Source organism: Phacochoerus africanus, chromosome 5 (assembly GCF_016906955.1).
Source record: "Phacochoerus africanus isolate WHEZ1 chromosome 5, ROS_Pafr_v1, whole genome shotgun sequence".
NCBI classification, from domain to species: Eukaryota; Metazoa; Chordata; class Mammalia; order Artiodactyla; family Suidae; genus Phacochoerus; species Phacochoerus africanus.
Genome location: NC_062548.1, coordinates 131563650 through 131589337, shown reverse-complemented (window position 1 = coordinate 131589337; position 25688 = coordinate 131563650). Strand labels below are relative to the sequence as shown.

The window sequence follows — 25688 nt, the reverse complement described above, 5'->3', positions numbered from 1 at the left end:
CGCTGCCTGGATTTGTGTGCACACACACAGACACACAGCCTCTAGTCTCATGGTCATTCATTGAGCTGTGTTTCCAGTGCTGTTCTGCCAGGCTCTGTGCTGGGCGACGGGACTGCAGCAATGAGCAGGTGTCACCCATGGTGGGGAGCATTAGGAAAGTAAAAAGGAATGGGAAAGTTAACTTTATATTTTACCTAAGCTAACATGTCCAAATGTCATCATTTTAACGTGTGACAACGCCAGCCCCATTTCAGTGCCCAGCAGACACATCAGGGTCAGGCCTGGACTCCCGGCTTGGGTCACAGTGAATCTGAGTTTATTTGGGGCGTCGTCTTGCTGGATCGTAAGCCCCGTGCAGGCGGGCCACGGCCCTGTTCTGCTCATCATCGTGTCTAATACGCGGCTTGCCCTCGGGTCGTAGCAGGGGCTCCGTGACCCTGACCTTTGAGTTCAAAGCCCAGGGCGCGAGGGGGGGTGCCCCCCACCTGGGAAGGCTCGCAGCAGCAGGAGGAGGCGCCTAACCGGGCAGGCGCAGGGGCGGAGGGAGAGCTGTCGTGTCGGGAGGAGGCACGGGCTCTGAACCCGAGAGAAGGCGGCGGGTGGGCAGGGAGCTTCTTGAGCCCCTGGGACGGGAGGAAGCCCAGGGCGCAGGTGAGATGGAGGAGGCTGGAGAAGTAGCGGGGGCCAGATCCTCCGAAGGCGAGTCAGGCTGTGCCAGAGACTTGGGACTGACTCTCGGAAGTCCTGGGAGGGAGCGGCCCTCACCTCTTGTCGGGCGCTTCTCTCCTTTGTCGGCGATGTCTCCTCCCTTCCCACCTCCTGCCCTGTAGCAGGGGCTCAGTACGAGTGCTGGCTGACCCGGGTCTCCGTGCAGCCGGGCCGGGCCGGGCCGGGCTGCCGCCGTGGCCGTCCGCTGTCTGGGGCAGAGGCTCTGGAAGGAGGAGCAGGTGGTGGTGAGTATTTGAATGCAGATCGGAGACGGTTCCAAGCAGCCCCACAGACGGGGCAGCACCCAGTCCTCTTGAGACCCTGGAAGAGAGGTGGATTCGGTCGGGTCGTTCTTCGGGAGCGGCCCTGCACGGGGGCCTCGCGGCGCCTCGGATGCGTGCGCCGAGCCTGTCTTGCCGTGAGAGCCGCCCCGGCCGACGGCTGTCTCCCGAGTGTCGGGAGGAGCGTTCCTGGCGCAGCTCCGGGCAAGCCCTGTCTTCCTGCTGGAGATGCGGGAAGGTGGCGCACGTGTTTAACTACTGGGTGGCAGGTGGGAGGGTCCGTTGATGAGACCTTGTGAGAAGGCGAATTCCAGAGTGATTTTCCTGAGTTGTTCTTGTTTCCGCACATGCCTTTTCACGTCTCACGGGAGGGTCAGGCATGGATTAGAGGTGACCTTCCCGCAAAGGAAATGTGAGTTCTCTACCGTTCATTTTGCCCGTCTTGGATTGGGCCTCAGGACCCTTCTCTACAACAGGTTGGGGAATAATCCTTTTTTTATTCTAACTTCTCCCTGTATTTTAATGACTCTGTCAAATGTCTGGTGCCTTGTGATCATTTTTCTGTTTATAATTGTCGGCAGCAATCGCATCTGTTCTTAGCATCCGACAAATGGTCGTTGTTGCGTTAGAAACAGGAATCAATGAAGCTCGTATTCACAGTGGACTCCAGAGATGCTTCAGGAAGGCCAGGAGTCCAGAGTCGGTTTCTCTGAGCCGGTGTGCCCCGTGTAAGATGACAGGTCATCGCGCGTTTTTGTGCTCACACTCGAAATGCGCAGCGGCAGGGGCGTCGGTGGTACGCCAGGCACTGGGCGAGCTGCTCCTGCAGGTCTGCACTTCGTCCTGGTCTTGGGGTCACGGTCCCAGTTTCCAAACACTCCTGTCACAGCGACTAAAGGGACCCTCCTCGCGCTTCTCTGGAGTTTCACTGGGTATCCTTTTTGAAAACAGAGCTGTGAGTACATCTCCAGGTTTGATTCATCATTGAACACATGTTGCTTGAGCACCTACTATGTGCTGGGCATCGGCGGTGCCGTACACTCCTGCTGTGTGGTGGTTGGACCGTGAAATACATGGTGTCTGTTGGCTGATTCAGGCACAGGCCGGCCCATCGCCAGGCCTTGCTGGTTCACGGGGAGGACGGAGGGTTGTGGTCCAGGCTAACTGGCGTCACGGCAGAAGGCGCTGGCGGAGGGAGCATGGGTGCTTCAGGTGGGTGAGGCAGGTGACAAGGCGGCAGCTTGTAGTGACCACCCACTCCGCTTCATTCCCACGGCACTGAGCGTCTGTCCCACAGGGACCCCCGCTTGGCTCTCGCGTGGCCTCTCTCTGTGGCTGTGATCTCAGCTCAAACACGTTTTAATGAATGCATTCTCTGTATTTTAGGCTTTGGACGTGGACCGGATGGTTCTTTACAAGATGAAGAAATCCGTGAAAGCCATAAATATCTCTGGACTGGGTGAGTATGCGTTCTTCCCTAGGGGTTTCTTTGTGGAAAACTTTGCGTTTACAGTCCCGATACTGTAATATTGATTACCATTGATGAATAAGCACCCACACTCCTTTTTCTGGGCATGCATATTAGGTGAGTGTGTTGAGTTGTTTAATTTTTCGAGGTATGTGTGCTTCCTGTTCTCTGAAGGGCAGCCCAGTTTCCCCAGAATGGCCCTGCAGGCACCAGTTTTGTCAGACTGGCTGAGAACGGTGGGTTCATTTCTGCCTCTGTCGTTTGGTTATGTCAGGTTGCCCTTTCCCTGTCTGCCTTGCCGGGTTCTTGCCTACTTGTCTGGAAAGAAAATGAATAAATATCAAAGCAAAATCAACAACTCAAGTCACATTTAATCTAGGCTTATTTATAGATCAAAATCTAAAAAGCACTGTACCTTTGACCTGAAGATGACAGGCTGCCTGTGTGTGGCAGGTCTGCTCCCTGCATAAAACCTTACAAGTGATAGAAAATATTTTTTGAAAGTCAGGAGGTGACTATAAAATTCCACTCAGAAACGAGAAAGTGGCAGCCTTTGGGGACTCGCGGCTGTGCGGAATCCCCGAGAGCAAAGGGCTGGCAGGAGGGCCCTGCACCCTGCTGAGGGCAGCGCCCCGGGAGGAGGAACAGTCAGGCTCTTGGCAGCTGGACATCGTCCCCTCCTCCCTCGCAGTGATGCCTTTTGGTGACAGTGGCGATTGGAGCAGACGGGCAGGGACGCCTCAGGTGGTCCCGACGTCGGGACGGATGGAGGTGCAGGCCCACCTGACACCCCGCCCCCGGCTGAAATGCAGGTGACCCTTGAACAAAGTTGGTTTGCACTGCGAGGCTCCACCTCTGTGTGGATGTTTTCAGGTGTGATACCAACACGGCCCATAGCTGGTTGAACCAAGGATGTGGAGGAACCGCGGCCAAGGGAGGGCGGACTGTAAATCATACCCTGAGTAATCCCCGCCGCGTTCAGGAGTCGCCTGTGGTGTGGACACAGCTCCAGGGGCTGCTCTGCCTCTTCTCCGGGGAGGGCTGTGCACACCAAGCCCGCACGAGTCTGGCAGAAACGTCAGCTACAAAGGTGGGATATTACAATCGAAATTGCCAGGGACATTTAGGAACGGATTTAACACAAGCTCTGCAGGAACCCAGCATGGAGCTCTACCAGATGCTGCTGACGGAAGCTAAAACAGACCGAGAGAAACGGAGAGGTGCCTGGTGCCTGTGGGTGGAAGACAGTGTTGTTAAGATGTCATTTCTCCCCAAGTGGATGTTGGGATGCGCCACAATCTGAATCGAAATGCCAGCAGGGGAATGGACAAGCTGGTTCTAAAATTTAACCAGCCCTGGAGTTCCCGTTGTGTTGGTTAACGAATCCGTCTAGGAACCCATGAGGTTGTGGGTTTGATCCTTGGCCTTGCTCAGTGGGTCAAGGATCCGGCATTGCCCTGAGCTGTGGTGTAGATCACAGATGCGGCTCGGATCCCGCGTTGCTGTGGCTCTGGCGGAGGCCAGTGGCTGCAGCTCCGATTGGACCCCTAGCCTGGGAACCGCCATATGCCGTGGGAGTGGTCCAAGAAATGGCAAAAAGACGAAAAAAAAAAAAATTTAACCAATGCTGCCAGAACAGCTGAATATCTTCGTGGGAGCAAATGAGCCTCAGCCTTGTCTCGTCAAAATTATAGAATTTATGATTTATAAAATTTATAAAAATTCTCTTCCACAAAAATTAAGTTGAAATGGACCACAGATTGAAATGTAAAAGCTGAAACTATGAAACTTCTTGACGAACATGAAGGCGAGTATCTTTGTAAAGGACACAGAAAGCAGTCAGCGTAGAAGGAAAAAGTGGGTGGACCTTATCACAGTGAAAATCTCACTTATTCAGAGATAGTATCCAGAATCGCCTAACACTTGACCTGCCCCCAAATCAGGAAACTGAAGGACTCCTCCTTGAGGGAACAGAGCTAATGAGGCAATCAGAGCAGGGCTTGCAAATAAGAACATGGGCCTTGGGTCCTTAAAGAGGCAAGGGAGCTTATTAAATGACCCAAACGGGGAAGGCGTCAGTGAAAGAGAATGGACAGAAGGCGTGGAAATTTAACAAACTGTTGTTGAAATTAAAACTCAGATTGACTCAGTCGCAGGCTACACACCCAGGAAGAAGGAATTAGTGAGGCCCTGTGTTGCCTGAACACAGGAGTTATAACAGACAGACAGTGTAAAATAAAAATTAGAGCCAGTGAAAATTGATCCGCGTTGGCATCCACCTGAAAGGAGTTCCAGAAGGGAAAGGAAGGCGGAACGGGGAACTGCTTTAACGGTAGCCGAAAAATCCTTGGACCCAAAGGAAGATTTCAGATCTCAGCTTTAGAGAGGCCTCTGTGTTCTGAGGAGGACAGAGTGTGTGTGTGTGTGCGTGCGCACGCGCACATGTGTATTTACGTGTGGGTGGATATGTGAACATCTCAAGACATCCGATTGTCCTGACATCAGGGATCAGGAGAAAAGTAAGAATTCACCAGTCCGGGGAGACAGGCCACCTCCCCTGTAGGAAAAGATGTTGGGGGGAAGTATGCTAAAAAAACCCGATTGTTTCAGAGTTTTGACTTTATAGATATTTCCCCTGTTTTGCGTATTTTATATGTTGTAAGTGTATTGGTGTTGAGATGATTCGACAGGTAGTAATTTGTTTATGATAAGCGCCGAATGATTGTGAAATCGTTAAGGAAAGCAAAAAAGAGCCAGAACTGAAGTTGGTCTTGACCGAGCTGGTGGCTGACTAAGTCTGAAAGCTGCTTGATTGCGGAGTTTGTGGTGCTGGCTCTGGTGCCCAGAGGCGGTCGCGGAGCGTCTTTCAGCCCCGGTTTCTTTGTCTCTAAAAGAGTCCACTTCGGTGAGGATGAGGATCAGCTCTCCGCCAGGGTCTTTTGCTCCCCTCCCCCCATCTGGTTATGAACACTTAGGTGTGTGCGCGTGTGTATACACACATGCTAGAGGCCAGGCCTGCTGCTGAAGGTCCTACAATGCACAGGACACGCCCCAGCAAAGAATTATCTGGCCCCAAATGTTCGTCAGGCCAAGGCTGAGAAACCCATCTATCTAGGTGGTCTTCAGATCCCCTCCCATTTTCTTTTGTTTATTGAGGTATGATTGATTTATAATGTGTTAATTTCTGCTGTGCAGCAAAATATATAGGTAGACACACCCTTTTATCAGTATATATATATTGACACTGTGTACACATGTTATGCATATGCATGTGTGTGTATGTGTGTGTGTGTGTATTTTAAAGAGAGTATCGATGTGCTCTTTTTAAAGGTACCCTTTTCCGTTGTGGTTTATTACAGGACAAGGACGTCTCTGTGCTGTAGCGCAGGACCTCCTTTTTACCGCCGTCTGTGATAGCTCACATCTGCTCAGCCCGGCCTCTCGCCCCATCCCTCCTCTGTCCCCCTCCCCCTCGGCAGCCACAAGTCTGTTCTCCTTGTCCATGAGTCTGTTTCTGTTGGCAGGATAGGTTCACTTCGGTCCTATTTTATTTTATTTATTTATTTATTCATTTTATTACTCAAATGAATTGATCACATCTGTAGTTGTATAATGATCATCACAATCCAATCTCACAGGACTTGCATCCCATAACCGAAGCACATCTCCCCAACCCTAAACTGTCTCCTCGGGAGACCATAAGTTTTTCAATGTCTGTGAGTCAGCATCTGTTCTGCAAAGAAGTTCAGTCTGTTCTTTTTTTCGATTCCACATGTCAGTGAAAACATTTAATGTTGGTGTCTCTTTGTCTGACTGACTTCACTTAGCATGATAATTTCCAGGTCCATCCATGTTGCTAAAAATGCTGGTCTTTCGTTCCTTTTAATGGCTGAGTAATATTCCATTATGTATATGTACCACATCTTCTTGATCCAGTCCTCTGTCAATGGACATTTAGGTTGTTTCCATGTCTTGGCTATTGAAAATAGTGCTGCAGTGAACATTGGAGTACATATGTCTTTGCGAGTACATGTGTCTTTGTGGTTTTCTCTGGATAGATGCCCAGGAGTGGGATTGCTGGATCAAATGGTAGTTCTATTTTGAGTTTTCTGAGGCATCTCCATACTGTTTTCCACAGTGGTTGCACCAATTTACAATCCCACCAACAGTGTCATAGGGTTCCTTTTTCTCCACACCCTCTCCAGCACTTTTTGTTTGTGGACTTTTTGATGATGGCCATTCTGGCTGGTGTAGGTGGTTCCTCAGAGTGGTTTTGATTTGCATTTCTCTAATGTGTTTTTTGGCCCTCTGTATGTCTTTGGTGAATTGTCTGTTTAGATCTTCTGCCCATTTTTTGATGGGGTTGTTTATCTTTTGGTATTGAGCGGTAGGAGATGTTTATAAATTTTGGAGATGAATCCCTTGTCAGCTGATTCATTTGCAGATATTTTCTCTCATTCTGTGGGTTGTCTTTTCATTTTGTTTAGGGTTCCTTTTGCTGTGCAGAAACTTTTCAGTTTAATTAACTGCATTTATTTATTTTTGTTTTTACTGTCATTACTCTTAAGAGGTGGATCTGAGAAGATGTTGCTGTTGTTTATGTCAGAGAGTGTTTGGCCTATGTTTTCCTCTAAGAGTTTTGTAGTGTCTGGTCTTATATCTAGGTCTTTAATCCATTTTGAGTTGATTTTTGTGCATGGTGTTAGGGAGTGTTCTACTGTCTTTGTGTCCGTACCATACGGTTTTGAAGATTGTTGCTTTGTAGTACAGTCTGAAGTCCGGGAGCCTGATTCCTCCAGCTCCATTTTTCTTTTTCAGGATGTCTTTGGCTATTCTGGGTCTTTTGTGCCTCCAAACAAACTTTAATTTGTTCGAGTTCTGTGAAAAATGTCCTTGGTAATTTGATAGGGATTGCATTGAATCTGTAGATTGCCTTGGGTAGTATAGTCATCTTGATAATATTGACTACTCTTCCAATCCAAGAGCATGGGATGTCTTTCCATCTATTTGTGTCATCTTTTGAGTTCTTTCATCAGTGTCAAATAGTTTTCAGAGCACAGGTCTTTTGTCTCTTTAGGTAGGTTTCCTCCTAGGTATTTTATTCTTTTGGATGTGATGGTAAACGGGATTGCTTCCCTAATTTCTCTTTCTTTTTCTTTTTTTTTTTTTTTGTCTTTTTGCCATTTCTTGGGCCGCTCCCGCGGCATATGGGAGGTTCCCAGGCTAGGGGTTCAATCGGAGCTGTAGCCACCAGCCTACGCCAGAGCCACAGCAACGCGGGATCCGAGCCGCCTCTGCGACCTACACCACAGCTCAGGGCCACGCCGGATCGTTCACCCACTGAGCAAGGGCAGGAACCGAACCCGCAACCTCATGGCTCCTAGTCGGATTTGTTAACCACTGCGTCACGACGGGAACTCCCCCTGATTTCTCTTTCTGATCGTTCATTGTTAGTGTATAGAGATCCCATCGATTTCTGTGTGTTACTTTTGTATCCTGCGGCTTTGCCAAATTCATGGATGAGCTCTAACAGTTTTCTGATAGAGTCTTTAGGATTCTCTAGGTACAGGATCCTGTCATTTGCAAATAGGGATGATAGTTTTACTTCTTCCTTTCCAGTTTGGATTCCTTTTCTTTCTTTTACTTCTCTGACTGCCGTGGCTAGGACTTCCAGAACTATGTTGAAGAGTAGTGGCGAGATCGGACATCCTTGTCTTGTTCCTGATCTCAGGGGGAATTCTTTCAGCTTTTCACCATTGAGAATGGTGTTCGCTGTGGGTTTGTCGTATACGGCCTTTATCGTGTTGAAGTCGTTTCTCTCTGTGTCCACTTTCTGAAGGGTTCTCGTCAGAAATGGGTGTTGGGTTTTGTCACAGGCTTTTTCCGTGTCTGTGGAGAGGATCAGATGGTTTCTATTCTTCAGTGTGTTCCTGTGGTGTGGCACACGGATGGGTGTGCAGACACCGAAGAACCCTTGCCTCCCTGGGATAAACCCCACTTGATCATGGTGAACAATCCGTTTAATGGATTGTTGGATGCGGTTTGCTAGTATTTTGTGGAGGATTTTTGCATTGATGTTCATCAGTGAAATTGGCCTGTAGTTTTCTTTTTTTGTGGCCTCTTTGTCTGGTTTTGGTGTCAGGGTGATGGTGGCCTCATAGAATGAGTTTGGGAGTATCCCTTCCTCTGCAATTTTTTGGAATAGTTTCAGAAGGAGAGGTGTTGGCTCTTCTCTAAATGTTTGACTTCTGTCCTATTTTAGATGCCCCATGTAAGTGGTATCGTATCAAGCAGCAAAGTGAAAACCACCGCCGTGCTTAGCTTGCCGGTGCGTAGATGTGACTTGATTACCTGACAACCACTGATTTTATGGAAGGAGAAAGTAGGGTTAGTTTTCAGTGACTAACAGTTCGCTGCAAGTAAATGTACAGGGAAGTTGATATTGATCTTTTTTCTATTTAAAAGTAAATATCAACGAAAGAGTCTAAAACGCCCTCTGCTTAACACAGCACTGAGATTTGCTGAGTTCCCATGGTGGCTCAGTGAGTTAACAACCTGACATAGTATCCGTGAGGACGCAGGTTCGATCCTTGGCCTCGCTCAGTGCGTTAAGGATCTGGCGTTGCCACAAGCTGTGGTGTAGGTCACAGATCTGGTGTTGCTATGACCATGGTGTAGGCCGGCAGCTGCTGTGCTGATTCAACTCCTAGCTTGGGAACGTCCATATGCCACAAGTGTGGCCCTAAAAAAGAAAAAAAAAATTTTTTTAAATCCGAAACGGTGGCGTCACCAGGTAAAGCTCTTTTCCTGAATAAAGGCAGGGGCGGGGGCTGTGCACAAGGAGAGGAATGGTCTTTTCCTGTGTGTGAACCCTTCGTGCACCTCGGGCTCTGCATTCGTTATGCTCATCTTCACAGCGAGTCATTCTCACTTTGCAAAGAAGAACCCAAGGGCACAGGGCCGAAGCTGTTCTCAGGGCCCTTCTGGGGCTCAGCCCCCTGCTGGGCCGGGGTGTGGTGGGTCCGTGGCGGCTCTGCTGGGAGGCCACCACTGCTGTCCCTGAGGGATTGTTTTCAAGACGTCAGGAAGTGGATGTCAGTCTTGTTGGCAGATTTCAAAAAGCATCGTTAAGGAATCCCTGCCGTGGCGCAGGGTTAAGAATCTGACGACAGCGGCTCAGGTTGCCGTGGAGGCACGGGTTCAATCCCTGGGTGAAAGGATCCACGGTTGCTGCAGCTGCAGTGGGGGTCGTAGCTGCGGCTCAGATTCAGTCCCTGGCTCAAGAACGTCTATATGCCTCCCATGCGGCCATTTAAAACAACAACAAACCCACTGCTGCCCAAAACCCCAAAGATGTATTTTTTAAAAATCGTGCTCACTTGGGCCTTAAAAAAAAAAAAATGATTAGGGTGTAGTTAATACACAGTGTTGTATTATCTTTAGGCTTACAGCAGGGCAAGTCACTTACACACATGCGTACACATACCCGTTCTTTTTTCCCGTGTGGGTTATTACAGGACACTGAGTAGACCTCCTGAGCTGTGCCGCGGGCCCGTGGGTCAGCTGCCCGCTGTGTAGTCGTGTGCACGTGCCCACCCCACCCCCCAGGTTCCCCTTTGGTAACTCTAAGTTTGGCATCGAAATCTTTGAGTCTGGTTTTGTCTTACAAACAAGTTCTTCTGTATCATTTTTTATTAGACTCCACATGGAGGTGACATCAGAGGATGATATTTGTCTTTCTCTCTGTGCGGCTTATTGGCTTTTTGAGTGTATAACTTAAGGCTTATATCAAAGGGCTGTTTTATATTCTGAACAGATTCAAAAGTGATCTTGAAGTCCTACTTGGGGAAGTTGTTCTGATCAGAAGAAAAATGAAGTCCTGTGCAAACATTGGCTACGTGACTGCTGCCAGCCTTGAGGAGGGACTTGGGTAGCCCCGGGCTGGCCTGGCGCCCAGCAGGGTAGCTTTTGAGCCAGCAAGCATTGGAAGGGAGAAGGTGTGAGCTCCCTGGGGTCAGGAAGCTGGCTGTGTGGGTGTGCCGCCCCTTGGCATTTCTGACCTGCTCTACTCAGCGTGTGCCCTAAGCCTCCTTGCTTTACCTGCCCCAGAGTCATTTTCTAAAACGCACCCCAGCTTCGTTAACGTCTCCGCTCACAACTCCGCCGTGTTTCTTATGGTCCACGTGGTGTGTGTGTGACGTCGGGAGAGATGCGGGAGGCCCCTGGGCTCCAGGATTTTAGAGACGTTGGACCAAAGCACAGATAACAGGTTGCACTTCCTGCAGGACTAGCCCAAGGCCTTAAAACGCTTGCGTGGATTGTAAGGGGACGTTGGGCGTAGCCTTTTTCAAATCTATTTGCCTGTGAAACTGCCACTGCCGACCCCCCGCCGCCCCGGCCCGGGGTCGGGATGGTAAACACTGGGGACGCTGGAGGCCGCCCCACTCCCTGCACCGCCGGGACCCAGGCTCCCCGAGCTCGGTCCCTCCCAGCTCTGTGACCTTCGCCCCACGTGCCATGCCTTGTGCCCTCTTCCCTCTGCACGTACTCTTTGGTCTGCTTGAAGTGGCATTTTGCCACCTGGTTGGAGGAAACCGAGGCTTCAGGAGGGCGAGCCGTTTGCTCTGTGGAGTGTCACGCAGCGTTTGGGCCTCCAGCCCAGTCCTCCCGAGGCGCCGCCCGCAGCAGGCTGACCGGCAGCCCCACCTTGTGCGGGGGCTCTGTTTTTGTGGTTGGTCATCTTTTACCCATCTTTGTATCGTGCCAAGTGTGAGTTATTATAAGGCCGTGAGCCTGAGTTTGATTTGAAGCCAGAAGGCGGATCCTGGAGTCTTGGTTTCAGAAGCGTTGTCTGCGTCGCAGGTCACCCGAGGAGACCCTCTCCTTCCTTGGGGGGTGGCGGGCTCGTCCCCAGCTCTTTGGACCTCTTCTCTAGCACCGCTTTTAGAAGCACACTCGTTTGAATATATTTAGTAGGGGAAAGTAAGGATAGATTAAATTTTTTTTAGAACTGGATGTCAGAAATGAGCCGGGCGTTTTCAGTAAGGGATTAAGCCGCTGGCGACCGCAGTTGGCTCGGCGCGTGGTGGCTGTGCCGTCCTCCTGGCTCTGAAGGCCGTTGGTTCCAAGAGACGTTTCCCCGTAGTGGTTTCATCTTTAGAGTGTTTAACATCCTTGGACGGCTGCTTGCGTGAGGAAGGACCCTCACTTTATGTATCACTAACAGAACAGTGCAGGAGGTCCCGTCGTGGCGCAGCGGAAATGGATCCAACTAGGGACCATGAGGTTGCAGGTTCGATCCCCGGCCTCGCTTCAGGGGGTTAAGGATCCCAGCGTTGCTGTGAGCTGTGGTCCAGGTTGCAGATTCTGCTCGGATCTGGCTCTGATCTGGCGTTTCTGCAGCTGTGGTGTAGGCCAGCGGCTACAGCTCCGATTCGACCCCTAGCCTGGGAACCTCCATATGCCGCAGGTGCAGCCTTAAAGAGACAAAAAATAAAAAAATTAAAAAAATAAAAGAACAGTGCAAATAATTTGGTATTTATGCCTCACACTGCTGTATACTTCTTCCTGTCTCGTGTTCCTTAACTTACGTGCCAGCGTGACTTTTCTGCCTTGTTTCCTCATCGGTTGTGGGTTGGCCCTGTCTGACCTCTAGTTGATCCCCCAGTCTCCGCAGTCTGTCTCTGCCCCAGGCTGGCTGGTGGCTCCCTGCTTTGTGAGCATGGCAGGACTGTGTGTCTGCCCTGTCTGCTCTCCGGCCCTGCTCCTGGTCTGTACACCCGCTGTCTGTCCCAGGAAAGAGCTGCCTGGCAGCTCCATCAGGCTGAGACTAGACACAGCCTTAGCCTCCTTTGACTGTCTTGTGTCAGTTTTCGGTGGCTGCTGTAACAGATGACCACAGACGGGATGCCTGAGAATGGCTCTGATTTACTTTGCAAGCTCTGGAGCTCGAAAGTCTGAACTGGTCTCATGGGGCTGAAATCAAGGTGTCGGGGCCGACTTCTTTCCCGGAGGCAAGAAGGTTGCCCCGCCTTTTCCAGCTCCTAGAGGGGCCTGCCTTCCTCGGCTCGTGGCCTCCTCCCATCTTCAAAGCCAGCAAGGGCTGGTGGAGTCTTTCTCAGTCTGCGCAGGTGCCGTAACAGAATACCAGACGCTTGTCTCTCACAGTTCTGGAGGCTGGAAGTCTGAGGTCAGGGCGCCGGCCTGCCCTTGTTCTGGCTGTGCCCTGACTTGGTGGAGAAAGAGCCAGAGTGTAAGCTCGAGCCAGTGGGCTGGCTGGGGTCTCTTCCTATTTGGGCTCTAATTCCAGCTTGAAAGCCCAACCCCCCACCACCACACCCACACCTAATTTCCTCCCGAAGGGCCGCCCCAGGGCCGTCGTCCCCGGGGTAAGGCTTGGGGAGGGGACAGTTTAGTCTGCAGCAGACTCGGACTCTTCTGCCTCCCTCTCCACGTTTAAGGACCTGTAGTCCTCAGGCCCTCCCGATGATCCAGGATAGGCTTCCCATCTCACGTTGAGCTGATGAACAACTCGAATTCCATCTGCAGCCTCAGACAGGTGTGGACCGCGGCCAGGAATTAGGACGTGGACTGCCTTGGGGGGAGGGACCCGATGCTCCCGCCACGCTTCCCTTCCTCATCAGCAGCTTGGAGGTGGAATCCGTTTTGACTTTGCTCTTTAGCCCACACCGAAAGCGTATCTAGAACGCAGCCACTGTTCGCTCTCTGTATCTCGCTCTTTATTGTTCTCTCGTACTGTTATGTCCCTTGATCTTGGCCCCCCGATTAGATGACAGGCCCTGAGGTCAGTGACCCCTTCTGGAGGCTGGGTGCTGTGGGGCCACTCAGAAAGTCTGCGACTCTGGGAAAGCTCTTCATCTCCCTGAGCCTCAGTTTCCTCGAATGTAAGATGGGGACTAATCACTCATAGGCAGGTCCGTGACGACTGACTGAGAGCAGGTGAAAAAGTGACAGGCGGGTTCTGGGCACCTGGCGGGCATGGCAGCTGCACGTGGGCCTCCCGTCTGTTCCTCGAAGCGGCCCTCGGAGCGGCCGGCAGGTGCACACGAGGGGCCCTTAAGTACTCATTTGTGTATTGTTTTTTTTTTTCCTGCTCTAAGTTCACACTCTCCTCTTAGCGTAGGACAGCTAAACTTATCGTTTTAGATGTTACAGTGTGTTTTCTGGCAGACTCCGTGTTCTACTACGAAAGGATTGTATGGATTTCTGCGTGTGACAGCGGGAGGCGGGGTGAGACGCCTTGGAGCAGCCAGCTGTGTTTTTTACAGCCTTGTGAGCTAAGAGTGGTTTTTAACATTTGAGCGCATATCTACCCAGTGACCTCAGCATTACCTCTTGGGCGGCAAAGGCTTTAATATTTACTCTCTGGTTTTTAGAAGTGTGCCAACCTTTGTTTTAGAGTAGTGATTGTGAAACTTGAGCGCGCCAGCATCCCTTAGAGGTCTTGTTAAAACACAGATTGCTGGTTGCTACCCCCTGAGTTTCTGGTTCAGTAGATTCAGGATGGTTCCTGAGTATTTGTTAATTGAATAAGTTCCCAGGTGACACTTGAAGCCTCTGGTCCTGAGAGTATTACCTACAATACACCCACCCCACCCCAGCCCTGACTTTAAACCTTAGCCTGGGCCAAAAGTTTCTCAGTGTGTCCCGTATATGCAAAACAGTACTTTGCTTACCCAGTAGCAAGTATATTATGTTTGCTCCCAGTTTTTGATACCTTTTTTTTTTTTTTGGGGTCTTTTGAGGGCTGAACCCGTGGCATATGGAGGTTCCCAGGGTAGGGGTCAAATGAGAGCTATAGCTGCTGGCTTACGCCACAGCCACAGCCACCATGTCTGTGACCTATCTCACAGCTCACGCCAGCACCAGATCCTTTACCCACTGAGCGACGCCAGGGATCAAATCTGCATCCTCACGGATCCTAATCAGATTTGTTGCCACTGAGCCACTACGGGAACTCCAGCTCCTAGTTTTTTCTTTTTCTTTTCTTTTTTTTTTTGCTTTTTATGGCCACACCCACAGCATATGGAAGTTCCCAGGCTAGGGGTTGAAGGCCTGCCTACACCACAGCCATAGCAACATGGGATCCAAGCCACATCTGTTACTTACACTGCAGCTCACAGCAATGCCAGTTCCCCGACCCACTAAGCGAGGCCAGGGATTGAACCCACATTTTCATGAATATTAGCCAGAGTATTCCCACTGAGCCACGATGGGAAGTCCCTCCCAGTTTTCGAAAGGATGACAACACGGCCAGCTGCTAGAACGTCTTGTGTACAGGTTTGCAAAAGGAGTTGTTGTCATGATTTGTTGCGAAACTGTTTCTACCATTTTTCCCACTTATAGTAGACTGCTATCTGACCTCTTAAAAAAAAAAAATCCCAGTTCATATTTATTCTAAATACTTTTCTTAGTCTAGACTCTCCCAGTCTCTGTCTCAGCCCATAGGTGTTTCCCCCCTCTCCCCAGGAAGCCGACTCTAACCTTTTTCGGCTCTTGGACACTTGGTGGGTGGAAATCGTCATCTTTATCAAGAAGGAAGCAACCAAGGACTTTCATTTTCCCTTCTCTGGAATGGCCCTATCTTAAAGACGCCATGGAGCTAGTCTTACTAAGAGTGGCTTATCCCTTCTTTACCCGCAGTCTGAGCATCCTGGAGAAATGGGCACATCCTTGAAATGAAAATTACAAAGAAACAAAACGCTAATTTTCCCTCACACCCTTACCATCTCTCACTTACACAAGAAAATGAACATTCGGCGCCGTGTGCGTTTCTCCCTGTCATTTGCCGTGCTGATTATGATTAGACGACGGCTATTAAATCAGCACCGAGGATTGTTTCTGTTACTGTATCACAATGAGAGTGGAGTAGTTCAAGAGAAATAGGTGTTGTAGCTTAGGAACTGACACTTCATGGCGCCTTAAGAAGGAACTGTATCTGGCGTGATTTTCCCTAGTACACGAGAAAACAAAGTAGAATCCTCAGGGGTGGTCAAGAAAAAGGTGAAACTACTTTGCTGTGGCACTGAGAGGTGGTGCATGGGGTTTTTAGAAAGTGGTGTGGACGTGCACGTCCCGAAGAAGACAGTCGTTATTGCGAAGATGTGCCGGGTTGTCGTGTTGCGTATTGAAGTGGAAGACTGAGGGCACCCGCTCGTTGGTTGGGGTGTAGCTGTTGACGGAATGATGCTCGCGTAGCAACATGAAGACGGTGCTGTGATGAAATCTTCAGACAGGAAAGTTGATATAAAACAACGTGCACGCATGTCTGTGATTTAAAGAAAGATGGGTTTTAACAAACGAGAGAGCACGTCTGTGCTGCTGTTCATACATCTCACCGTGGAAGCCTCCCTGCAGTGGTAAAAAATCTCATACTCAAAGTGTTGATTCCAGGCCAAGCACCGTGCTGAATAAATACCTCAGTTTAATCCTCACCCCCCCACCCCCCCACCCCGAGCTGGGGACTGTCGGGAACTCCCTTTTCAGTGAGGCCACTGAGGCGCGAAGCCGGCCGCAGAGAAGCCGAGACTCGGGACCGGGTTTGCTTCCCAGGCTCTCCTTCCGGCCCCGGCGGCCCCGGCCTCGTGCGCAGGGAGGCGCGGGGGCGGATTGCCAGGGAGAATCACCAGGCCGCGAGGTCGTGGGGGGCGCCCCAGATGTCCCCCGGCTGCGCCCAAGCCACCTGCTGAAGGACCCCAAGGTGGTGGTGGTTGGTCACAAGCTCCATGAGAGCCGGCACAGGACCGGCGTCGTGTGCTGACCGTCTGTCCTCCAAGGGCGCGCAGGTGACCTCCGGCACGTAGGTCCTGCTGCCGAGACCCTGAGTCGTAAGAGCAGCGTCTTGGGAGGACCCTGGCGTTAGAGCTGGAGGCCTCGTGGTCAGAAGGACGCGGGAAGGCTTGGGGCGGCCGAGGGAAGGCCAGCTCTCCCCGGAATGAGGAAGCGAGACATCTGGACTCTTCCTCTCTCCAGGGTGGTTTCACGAGAGCAGGTTTGGACTGAAATCCGAGGGCGACGTTAGCTGGGGAGCAGCCCCGGAGGTGGTCTGGTCGCCGGGAGGGCTCTGCAGGGAGTTGGTTGGTGGACTCTGTTTCTAGAGAGGGAGGTGGACGTGGAACCGTGGACTCTGTCTCGCGTGGTAGGGCTCTGAGGTTCTGGATCTCTCCTCGCCGCTGGTTGACAGTCGCGAGTGGGACGCTCTGGCTAATCCGTGGAGTCCTGGCCGCAGCGGCCAGCGTGTTCATCACGGAAGGAAGGCTGGTCTGAAGGAGCACGTCCCAGATCTCAGCAGGAATCATACCTGGGTCACACCTGACCCGCACGGTCCACACGGCCCTCATATCCTTTGGCAGGGAGTTTTGGCTCATCTGGCCTGGGCTTTTTTACATGGTGTGTTGGGTCTGTGGACAGGCTGAAGGGTCTGTGCATCCTAAATAGTGGACGGAAAATTAAGTCAGGATACCTATTCCCGAAGAGAGAATTCACAACATTCTTCTGATTTTTATTGGAGTCTGATACCCAGAATATTCAAGAACCACTGATTGAGCCAAGCCCCTCGTTTACAGATGGGGATTCCATCAGAGTTGGCCGTTTGCCTTACTGTAAAACGAGGACTGCGTTACTCAGCAAATAAGTCTGATTCCTCCTGTGTAAAATCCTGCCGAGCTGTGGAACCATCAGGGGCTCTGGATGCGTGATCCTCCTCCGTGAGTGGCGGCTGTTGTTACCTGAGGCCTTGAGACCGTTGGTGTTCTAGGGGCCACTTGTCCCTGAGGCCACAGGAGTCACTTCTCTCCTGCTCCGCTGTGCTCTCCGTGGTCGCGGGCTGGGGACATCTGCCGTGGGTAACGGGAATGGCATCCCCCAGGTTCAGCGTGGTGAAAACAGAGGAAATGGCTGAATGCAGCCTGCAGGGGCCGGAGGCACGTCCTGTCCTGTAGCTCATCGGACGGCTTTGCCGTCAAGAGGGCACCTGCGTGATGGGACCTCGGGTTTCTAGGAGCCGGAGGTCCACATCCAGCAAATGCCGACCCACCTCCCTGCTCTGCTTGCCCGGCCTGGAGCGAGGGGGTCCCCCGTTCCTTATCAGCGAGCCCCTCCCTGTCTCCTCTGACTGGTCCTAGAGCCGCCCTAGGGTGCAGAGGAGCTCCTGGGGTAAGGAGAGGTTGGCGACACAAGCAGATGGCGGCTCTGTTTCAGGCTCTTCTCTCTCTGACTCCAAAGGAACGTTCCCCGCCTCTGAGAAGCCTTTCCTGGCACCAGGCCTCCGAAACGTCGTCTTCCTCACACGGTGCTGTGCTGCCACCTCCCGTGATGTCCACCACGTGGCTTGTGGGTGCATGTTTACCTCCGTCTTGCTAAAGTGTGTGTTGGCAGGTGCCAGGCTTTGGTCATCTGTGTCCCCTCCCGTTTCACTTTTCTTACAGGCAAGTCTTGTCACTTTCCAGCTGTTTGGGGGCCCTCCGTTACCTGGGATAAAGTCCTTCCTCGGCCGCCTCCCCCCAGCCTTGTCATCTGCAGTCCTGCCCGTGTCCTGGCTGTCCCAGGCACCCCGAATTCTCCAGTGCCATCCTCTTCACGGCCTCTGTCCTGTGCCACATTGACTGGTGTGCGAGTCTCTCATTGGAAGCTTGTTCCCTTGATGCAGGGCTCGGCCTCGGGAGTCTTCATATTCTTCATGCTTGCGGCGCGGTGGGCTTTCGCCTCGGCCGGATGTTATCCCAGCATCCGGGGAAGTTCTCCCCATCACAGCCAGCGGGCTGTGCAGGGAATACAGGATGGATAAATCTAGGTGACTCTCAGTAGGTTTTCTGTCCTTTGAGCCTAGAATCTAGTGGGACAGAAAGAATCCGCATAAACGGTGCAGGACCCCAGAGACCAGTCTTAGTCCCTGTCCCTCGCCGTAGCTGCAGGTGTACTGCTGCAGGCAATAGGTGTTTACAGGGAGGAAACACAGACTTCATGCCAATTTGTTGTCAGTAACATAGGGCAGGGTCAAAGGCCATGAGGTGATCACAGACCAGAGTCTTCACATTTTAGTAGCCACTGCACCTGGGCCTTACTGACCCACTGCTGGCTGCCCACGCCAGACCCCCCAGCCCAGGTACCGCCCGTGATAACGTCCATGAGGTCTCCATGCGGTCAGAGGGGGCGCCCCAGGACCGTCTGGATGGACGTGAGTTTTGCATCGGGTTTTGAAGGTGGGAGCACAGAGTGCTGGAGAGAGTAGAGAAGTGGCGGGGAGCCCCGGGAGAGAGGCCCTCTGTCTTCTGTGTACCTGCCGCGAGCGACGCCAGAGGGCTGGTGGCCTAGGCGGGCCTTCTCCGCACCGCCTCTGCTGGTGGGGGCTCAGGTCAGGTAGCGCGTCTCCGTCAGGTCCCCTCGGGCCGGGAACCCGGTGGCAGAGGATCCTGGTTCTCCGTAGGTAACGGAGCCGTTGCAGCTCACATTTCAGATTCCCCTGTTTTGTTTATTCCCTGTGTTGTTTTCTGATTATAAAGATAGTGTGAGCTTAGTTTAGAACATTTAAACAATTCAGAAAAGCAGTAGAACAAAGTCCTGGCCCGGCCAGTGAAATGGCAGGGGCCAAGCTGCGTGCTCTGGTCTGAGGGCCCCCGTGCCGTGACAGCGGCCCGGCCAGACGGAGCTGCCACCTGGCCTGGGTATCTGCACCCCCACAGTCTACCCCCTTCTCTGCGAAATGCCCCCTCAAAGAGGATCCGGTGATGCCCTGGCCTGCCCCCGGCCTGCCCCAGCCGAGGGGACCGAGCACCTGCTGTCTGACCATCACTGCAGCATTTGATGTCCTGTCCTTCCAGCCTTTTCTCTGCACTTCACTTTTTACAGAATTGAGACTAAATATATAGTTCCGTGTCCTGCTTTTTTTAACTTGGCATTCTCTCCTGACCATATTCCTACATCATGATTTTAAGAGCTTACATAATGTTCCATTTTGTAGAGACGCTTATTTAACCATTTCCATATTGTTTGAACTTCATATGTTTTCAGTTTATCAGTTCTGAATACACATCTCTGATTACTTGATTATTTCTTTAGGATTGATTTCTAGAAGTGGGATGATTGGATGCAAAAAATGTTTTTTAGGAGTTCCCGTTGTGGCGCAGTGGTTAACGAATCCGACTAGGAACCATGAGGTGGCAGGTTCGGTCCCTGCCCTTGCTCAGTGGGTTAACGATCCGGCGTTGCCGTGAGCTGTGGTGTAGGTCGCAGACGCGGCTCGGATCCTGCGTTGCTGTGGCTCTGGCGTAGGCTGGCAGCTACAGCTCCGATTCAACCCCTAGCCTGGGAACCTCCATATGCCGCAGGAGCGGCCCAAGAAATAGCAAAAAAAAAAAAAAAAAAAGACAAAAAAAATGTTTTTTAAAAACTTCTGATGCAGATTACCGGATTGTGAACTGAAAGATTCTTATCGGGGGTTACTCTAGAAATAAAATTCTAAAAATGGTTGTCTCCCATGGGATGTTCACAGGGTAGAGATCCTTTTAGGAAATGGGAATTATCTTTGACTCCAGGAAATTGCTTTCCCACGAGCTCGTATGCCGAGAGTTAGATCTGAAGCCAGGCCGTGTGCAGCGCCGACAGCTCGAGGAGAGGTGGCTTGGCCTCCTCTACATTGAGTCGTGCAGATTATCCTGATGATAAAATTGTGGCCCTGGGGTTCCCGTCGTGGCTCAGTGGTTGACGAACCCAACTCATCCTATCCATGAGAATGCGGGTTTGATCCCTGGCCTCGCTCAGTGGGTCAGGTATCCGGCATTGCCGTGAGCTGTGGTGTAGGTCGCAGATGTGGCTTGGACCCCATGTTGCTGTGGCTGTAGTGTAGGCTGGCAGCTACAGCTCTGATTAGACCCCTAGCGTGGGACCTTCCGTGTGACTTGGGTGCAGCCCTAAAAAAGACAAAAGAAAAAAAACAACAACAAAAGAAAAGAAAAAGTAAAAATTATGGCTCCCATTTGAATATCAGTCACCACGTCATCTCGGGAGTGTCTTTATAAAGCTGCTCCTGCAGAGAACGTGTCTCTCCTAAAACGCACTCCTGGTGGAGCTGTCTGCCTGCGTGGTGGGTGTGGGGTGTCTCACAGCCTGACCCCCAAGTGACCACTGGGCTGGAGGGTCTGAGTCAGGGCGAGCACCGTCAGGCTGCCCTCCCGCATTTCTCACTGGTCAGGCCCCTTGGAGTTTGGGTTCCCCGAGCGTGTGCGTGGCTGGAGGATCCTAACACGTTTGCGATAGCCTAGAGCCGAGGATGGGGACGACGTCATGAGCCAGAGAAGACGGGCTTCCTCTTGTGGGTGGGGCAGGGGGTGCTGGGAAAGCCGGCTTCCAGCTCTAGAACTGCTGCCGAGTAGCCATGTGAACTTGGGCAGGTCAGCACCTCTCTTGAAAGGAGGAGACTCTGCACAGAGTTGCTTTTCAGGGTCCTCTGGACTGAAAAGACCCAGAAGTGGGCATGGGCGGCCCTGGGCCAGTGGACAGTGAGGCCCGTGCTGCCCTGAGGCGGCTCTGTGCCAGGAGCTGGGTGCGGGCCGGGGCTTGCAGACGGCGGAGGCGCTCCCGCCTCTGAGCCCGGGGACGCCTCGATGTTCCGCTGGGGTGGACGCCTTCCTGTCCTGCACTTCTCCATCTGGAGCTTCCTGCCTGGTCTTGGAGCCCCTCCTTGGCGTCCCTGAATCCTCCGCACCAGCACATGGCGCAGTCTTGCCCACGTGGGTGGGCGCCTCTGTCTCCAGACGCTTGACACTCGTCTCTGTGTCTGCCTGGCACCCCGTCACGGCCCCTGAGGGGGCGGGGAGCGAGGAGTAAACGTTCAGACCCAAGTGACGGCGGCTGAGGGCGAGTCGGCGGTGGGATCCCCCGAGTCCTTCGGCTGCAGTGGGCTGGGGTGGCTGGCTGCTGAGCAGGAGTAAGGGGCTGCCTCTTTCCTTTGGATCCAACCATTTTTGCTTGAACTACATGCCCTGGGCCTTCTTAATGTCCGGGTTTGAAATGGAAGACTCAAGCAGAAAAGGCCCACAGCAAAGCCCAACACTCACCTCGCCGCAGTGGCACATGCTTGCTGGCTCCAGGCTAGATTTTTCTGTGCGAGCCTCTTGTTTCATCCCCTTGAAGGGATCGGGGAACGTGTGACCTTTGTGTGGTCAGGTGTGGGAAAGCGGAGGGCTGCTGGCCTAGAAACAAGGTCTCTGTGACTCAGTTTCTCATGTCCCTAAGTCCCGCCCCCATCAGAGATTCTCAGATCTGGATCATTAACAAGAAACAGAGTTAAGGATACATTTGAGCAAGGGGGCGGTGGGAGAGGAAGCTCATCTTAGAAGAGCGGCTTTCACAGCTCTGTAAATAAGAGCTGATAGACCCAGTTTGGGTTCTTTCCAGAAACTTTATTCCCAAGTCATTTATTTTAGGTTCCTATTTTAAATTCAGTTTTGGCAGAAGAAAAATAGAGGCTCTCGGTGCGGCTCTCTGCTCTCGAGAAGGAGAATCTCCGGCTCGGGTGATGTGGAGCCGCCGGTCCGTTGTAGGTCCTTAGGCCGGGCGCCGTGCTACAGGAAGACACGGGGCTGTGGGCGTTTTCAGGAGGCCTCCGCTTTGTTTGCAGGAAGAGAGATTTGTCTTCAAAACCTCAGCTAGACAGCGTGGCAGGGTTCCCGCCGACTTAAGCAGGGACAGCTTGAGCATCAGAAGGTGAGGGTCCCAGTGGATCAAAGCCCTTGGAACGTAACTACATGCGCGGGTGTGACCGCGATGACCCACCCAACTCGGTGACTGCCTTTGGGGTTGCTGGGGTCGACACGGTATTTTGAAGACGTAAAAGGAAAAGGACTTTTTAAAGACATTGTTTTTTATGGCTGCACCTGTGGCGTATGGACGTTCCCGGGTAGGGGTTGAATCAGAGCTGCAGCTGCCGGCCTGTGCCCCAGCCACAGCCGTGCCAGATCCAGGCTGCAGCTGCCACCTTCATACACCACAGCTTGTGGCAACACAGGATCCTTAACCCACTGAGCAAGGCCAAGGATCGAACACGCATCCTCACAGATATTAGTCAGGTCCTTAACCCCCTGAGCTACAATAGGAACTCCTAGAAGGGAAAGAACTTTTTTTGAAAAAAACGGGAACTCTCTCAGGTGGTGTCACTTGAGAAGCCGGGGAGGCGGGATGATTGGAAGCGCGTCCATCCTTTTGGTGCTGGAGCCTGGAGCGCTGCTGGCTGTCTGTCCTCTGTGCCGGGCAGTCAGCTGCCAGTGAAGGCAAGGCAGGCTCCCCTGTCCCTCACAGGCCCTGTCCCTCACGTGGACGGAGGAGGAAGGTGACCCCTGCCTCCCTCCTCCCAACCGTGTGGTCTTGGGCAAATCACGCAACTCCCGGAACCCCTCTGTGCTGAGAAGGTGATAATGGCACCTCACGGGCGTTAGCAGTGCAATTGAACACAAGGCTTATAGGTCACCTGAGAGGCCTTTCCTGGAACCTGACCCCTCCCTCTCCCCTCTGAGTGCTCGCCGCGGGCGGCCCTGAGCCTCCGGGCACACTTGGAAGGGCACCACGTGGCTCCGAGGCAGCTTGGGCCTCGGCGTTCCTGTTTCTCTCCCCCAGAGGGTGACCTCAGCTTCAGACGGCGGCCTGGGGCCACCACTCCCTTCCAAACCACACTGGAAGTGCCCACGTCTTGACCACTGATGTTGGAATAGTTATAAAATAGAGTGTGGTCTGAAAGGAACGGCCCTTGACTGTCAACCGCATGTTCCAGAATTAAAAGTAGAGCAGAATAGGTGTAACTGATCCGCCTCAGAAATGGAATTTTAAAAATCTGAAACTTGGGTACTTCTGGTTTGGGCAGGGTAAGCTATTTTTAGAATGAAACACACACCAGCGTAGCAGAGGGCAGGGAGGGTGGGCTTCGGGATCAGACGGGCGAGGGTTTGCACCCCAGCTCCATTGCTCTCCGGCCTTGTTTCCTGGGACGGGGTATTTGATCCCTTTGAGCCCCAGTTTCCTTTCTGCATTGTGAGAAGGACTGCATGTCACGCAGATGTGGTTTCGAAGTCTAGAAAAAACACCCGTCCGTCATCGGTCCTGGATGCCGAGGACCGTGGACCCCCGCCAGCGCCGCTGGGTGGGGCTGAGGGTGCCGCCCCACCCTGTTCTTCGAGTCACCTTAACCTTGTGAATATTGCACAGCAGGCCCTTGGCCTTCCCATCAAGAGGGCACGTGTGTGCGACCAGGTCAGGCGTGTTTGCCGGAAGGCACAGGCCGGAGCCCCGCCCTTCCTGCTCTGCCACCCCTTTGTCACGACCCGCATGCTTCTGTCTGTTCACCCGTTTGCTGAGTGTAGTCTCAGAAGTACGTTTAGCGAATCCGGGGCACTCCGGCTTTTCTCTGCAATGTTAAAAGGTAGGGATGATGGAAGGAGCGGGAAAAGGGCCTAAGCGGTGAAATTGACATGCTCTGGTGTCTGTCACATAGGAACTTCCGAAGGCGCCCCCCTGGACCCGCCGTGTGCGGCTCCCGGGGGTCGGGCTCGGCCCCGGCGCTGCACAGCCCCGCAAGCGGGTGTCCCCATGTGCCCTGGTCGTCAGGCCCAGCCTAGCAGTGGCATTGCTGCTAGTGGCTTTGGTTCCCTGAGGAGGAGTTTGGGGGACTGGAGGGGCGTTTCAGAGTGTTCCTCAGTGAAGAAGCTGCAGCACCAAGGTTTCCTGTGGCCGCTCGGCAGCTCTGTGCTCTCCGCGGAGCTGTGGGAGCAGGACTCCACCGCCGTGGGCTGCCCGAGAGCGTGTTGGTGGCCCGGCCAGGCAGAGTTCTCGTGCGAGCTTCCACTGCACGTCCTCCTGGCATCTTGTGCCTACAGGATGTCGTGTCACCTTTCCGATCAAAGTGATGAAGAAGGGAAATCAGGTGTCCAGGCCGCAGGTGCTGTCTTATTACAGACCGGCTGGATTCACTTAAAAGCGCTTGACCCAGACGTTAGGGGATTATGTTGAACCATGTCGCCTTTCCAGAGTGACCTCTGGCCCCTGCCCCTGCCCTGTTTCTGACTCAGAGGCCTGAGACGGCCTCTGGCTTCCGCAGTTTGACAAAGAGCCGTGTGTGATTTTCACGTCCAGCAGGGCTGGGCAGCCACACAGCTTGAGACCCAGAAGCCAGGTTTTTCACTCTCGCAGGTGCTGCGTTGAAGTCTAATGCTGGCAAGATGCCTTCAGATGGATGGCAGGGCTTGCGTTTTCTCTTCAAACAACAGTGTGTTGTCTTATGCTCCAGCACGAGGAGCAGTGCAACAGTCCCACCCTGGAAGCACTTCCGGCACTGGGGACATGTCTGCCAGACAGTTGGAGTGCAGCGTGCTGAGTGCCAGCCAGGAAGGCTTCCCAGAGGAGGCAGGGCCTGGGCAGAGGACGTGTCGCGAGCAGAGGCCTGGAGGCTGAGCTGACCTTGGCCACCCTGGCCTTGCTCCGGGGTGCGGTTCTCCCAGCTTGAAAGGGGAGCTGTGGGCACGCCTGCAAGCACCAGCTAGGCGCTGGGCTCCAGCCATCGCGCAGGCCAGGAGGAGCCCTAGGAGCCGGGGAAGCAGGAGGTTCCCTTGGGGTCTCGTGCCACAAGCTGGAGGGCCCGGGACTCATGTGGGATTCGCTCCCTTCCGGTCACCGAGCTTGTTCTTTTGGGGCCTGTGGCCGACATGGTGAGTGCTGGTCAGGACAGACACGTTCCTTCTGCTCCCGGCGCCACTTGGCTTTTCTTGGGTTCTAGTCCGTTGATGTGTCTGATTCTGTTCACAAGCGAGAAGAGGCTGGTGGGGACGGGGCTGGAGCGGCCGGCGCCTTAACAATGCTTCTCACGTTGCTGTCACAGCGCACGTGGAAAACGAAGAGCAGTACACCCAGGCCCTGGAGAAGTTCGGGGGCAACTGCGTGTGCAGAGATGACCCAGACCTGGGGAGCGCCTTCCTCAAGTTCTCTGTCTTCACCAAGGAGTTGACAGCGCTCTTCAAAAACCTGGTAAGTGCGGGATCGTGTGCGCGGCCGGGCCCCGCGGGAAAGGGGCTCTGCTGAGAGACCCACGGCGCGGCTGCAAACAGGAGTAAGCGTCCTGCCCGGGCAAGGCCCAGCGATCGAGCTTCCTCTACACACTGGGTCCCTTGGGGATGCATTTTAGAAGTGTCATTTTGACTCTTAACAAGAAAGACTTTAAATTCAACTCGGCA

The 25688-nt window shown here is 52.9% G+C and overlaps 1 protein-coding gene across 2 annotated transcripts in view; it reads left to right on the top strand.

Annotated features, from left to right (window-relative positions):
- ASAP2 (ArfGAP with SH3 domain, ankyrin repeat and PH domain 2) overlaps positions 1-25688 on the top strand; it is a 161692-nt gene that overhangs the window by 53997 nt on the left and 82007 nt on the right. For both annotated transcript variants that reach the window (XM_047782677.1, XM_047782678.1), the window contains exons 2-3: positions 2376-2448; positions 25337-25482. In XM_047782677.1, coding sequence (XP_047638633.1) covers positions 2376-2448; positions 25337-25482 — 219 coding nt within the window. The remainder of the gene's footprint in view (positions 1-2375; positions 2449-25336; positions 25483-25688) is intronic.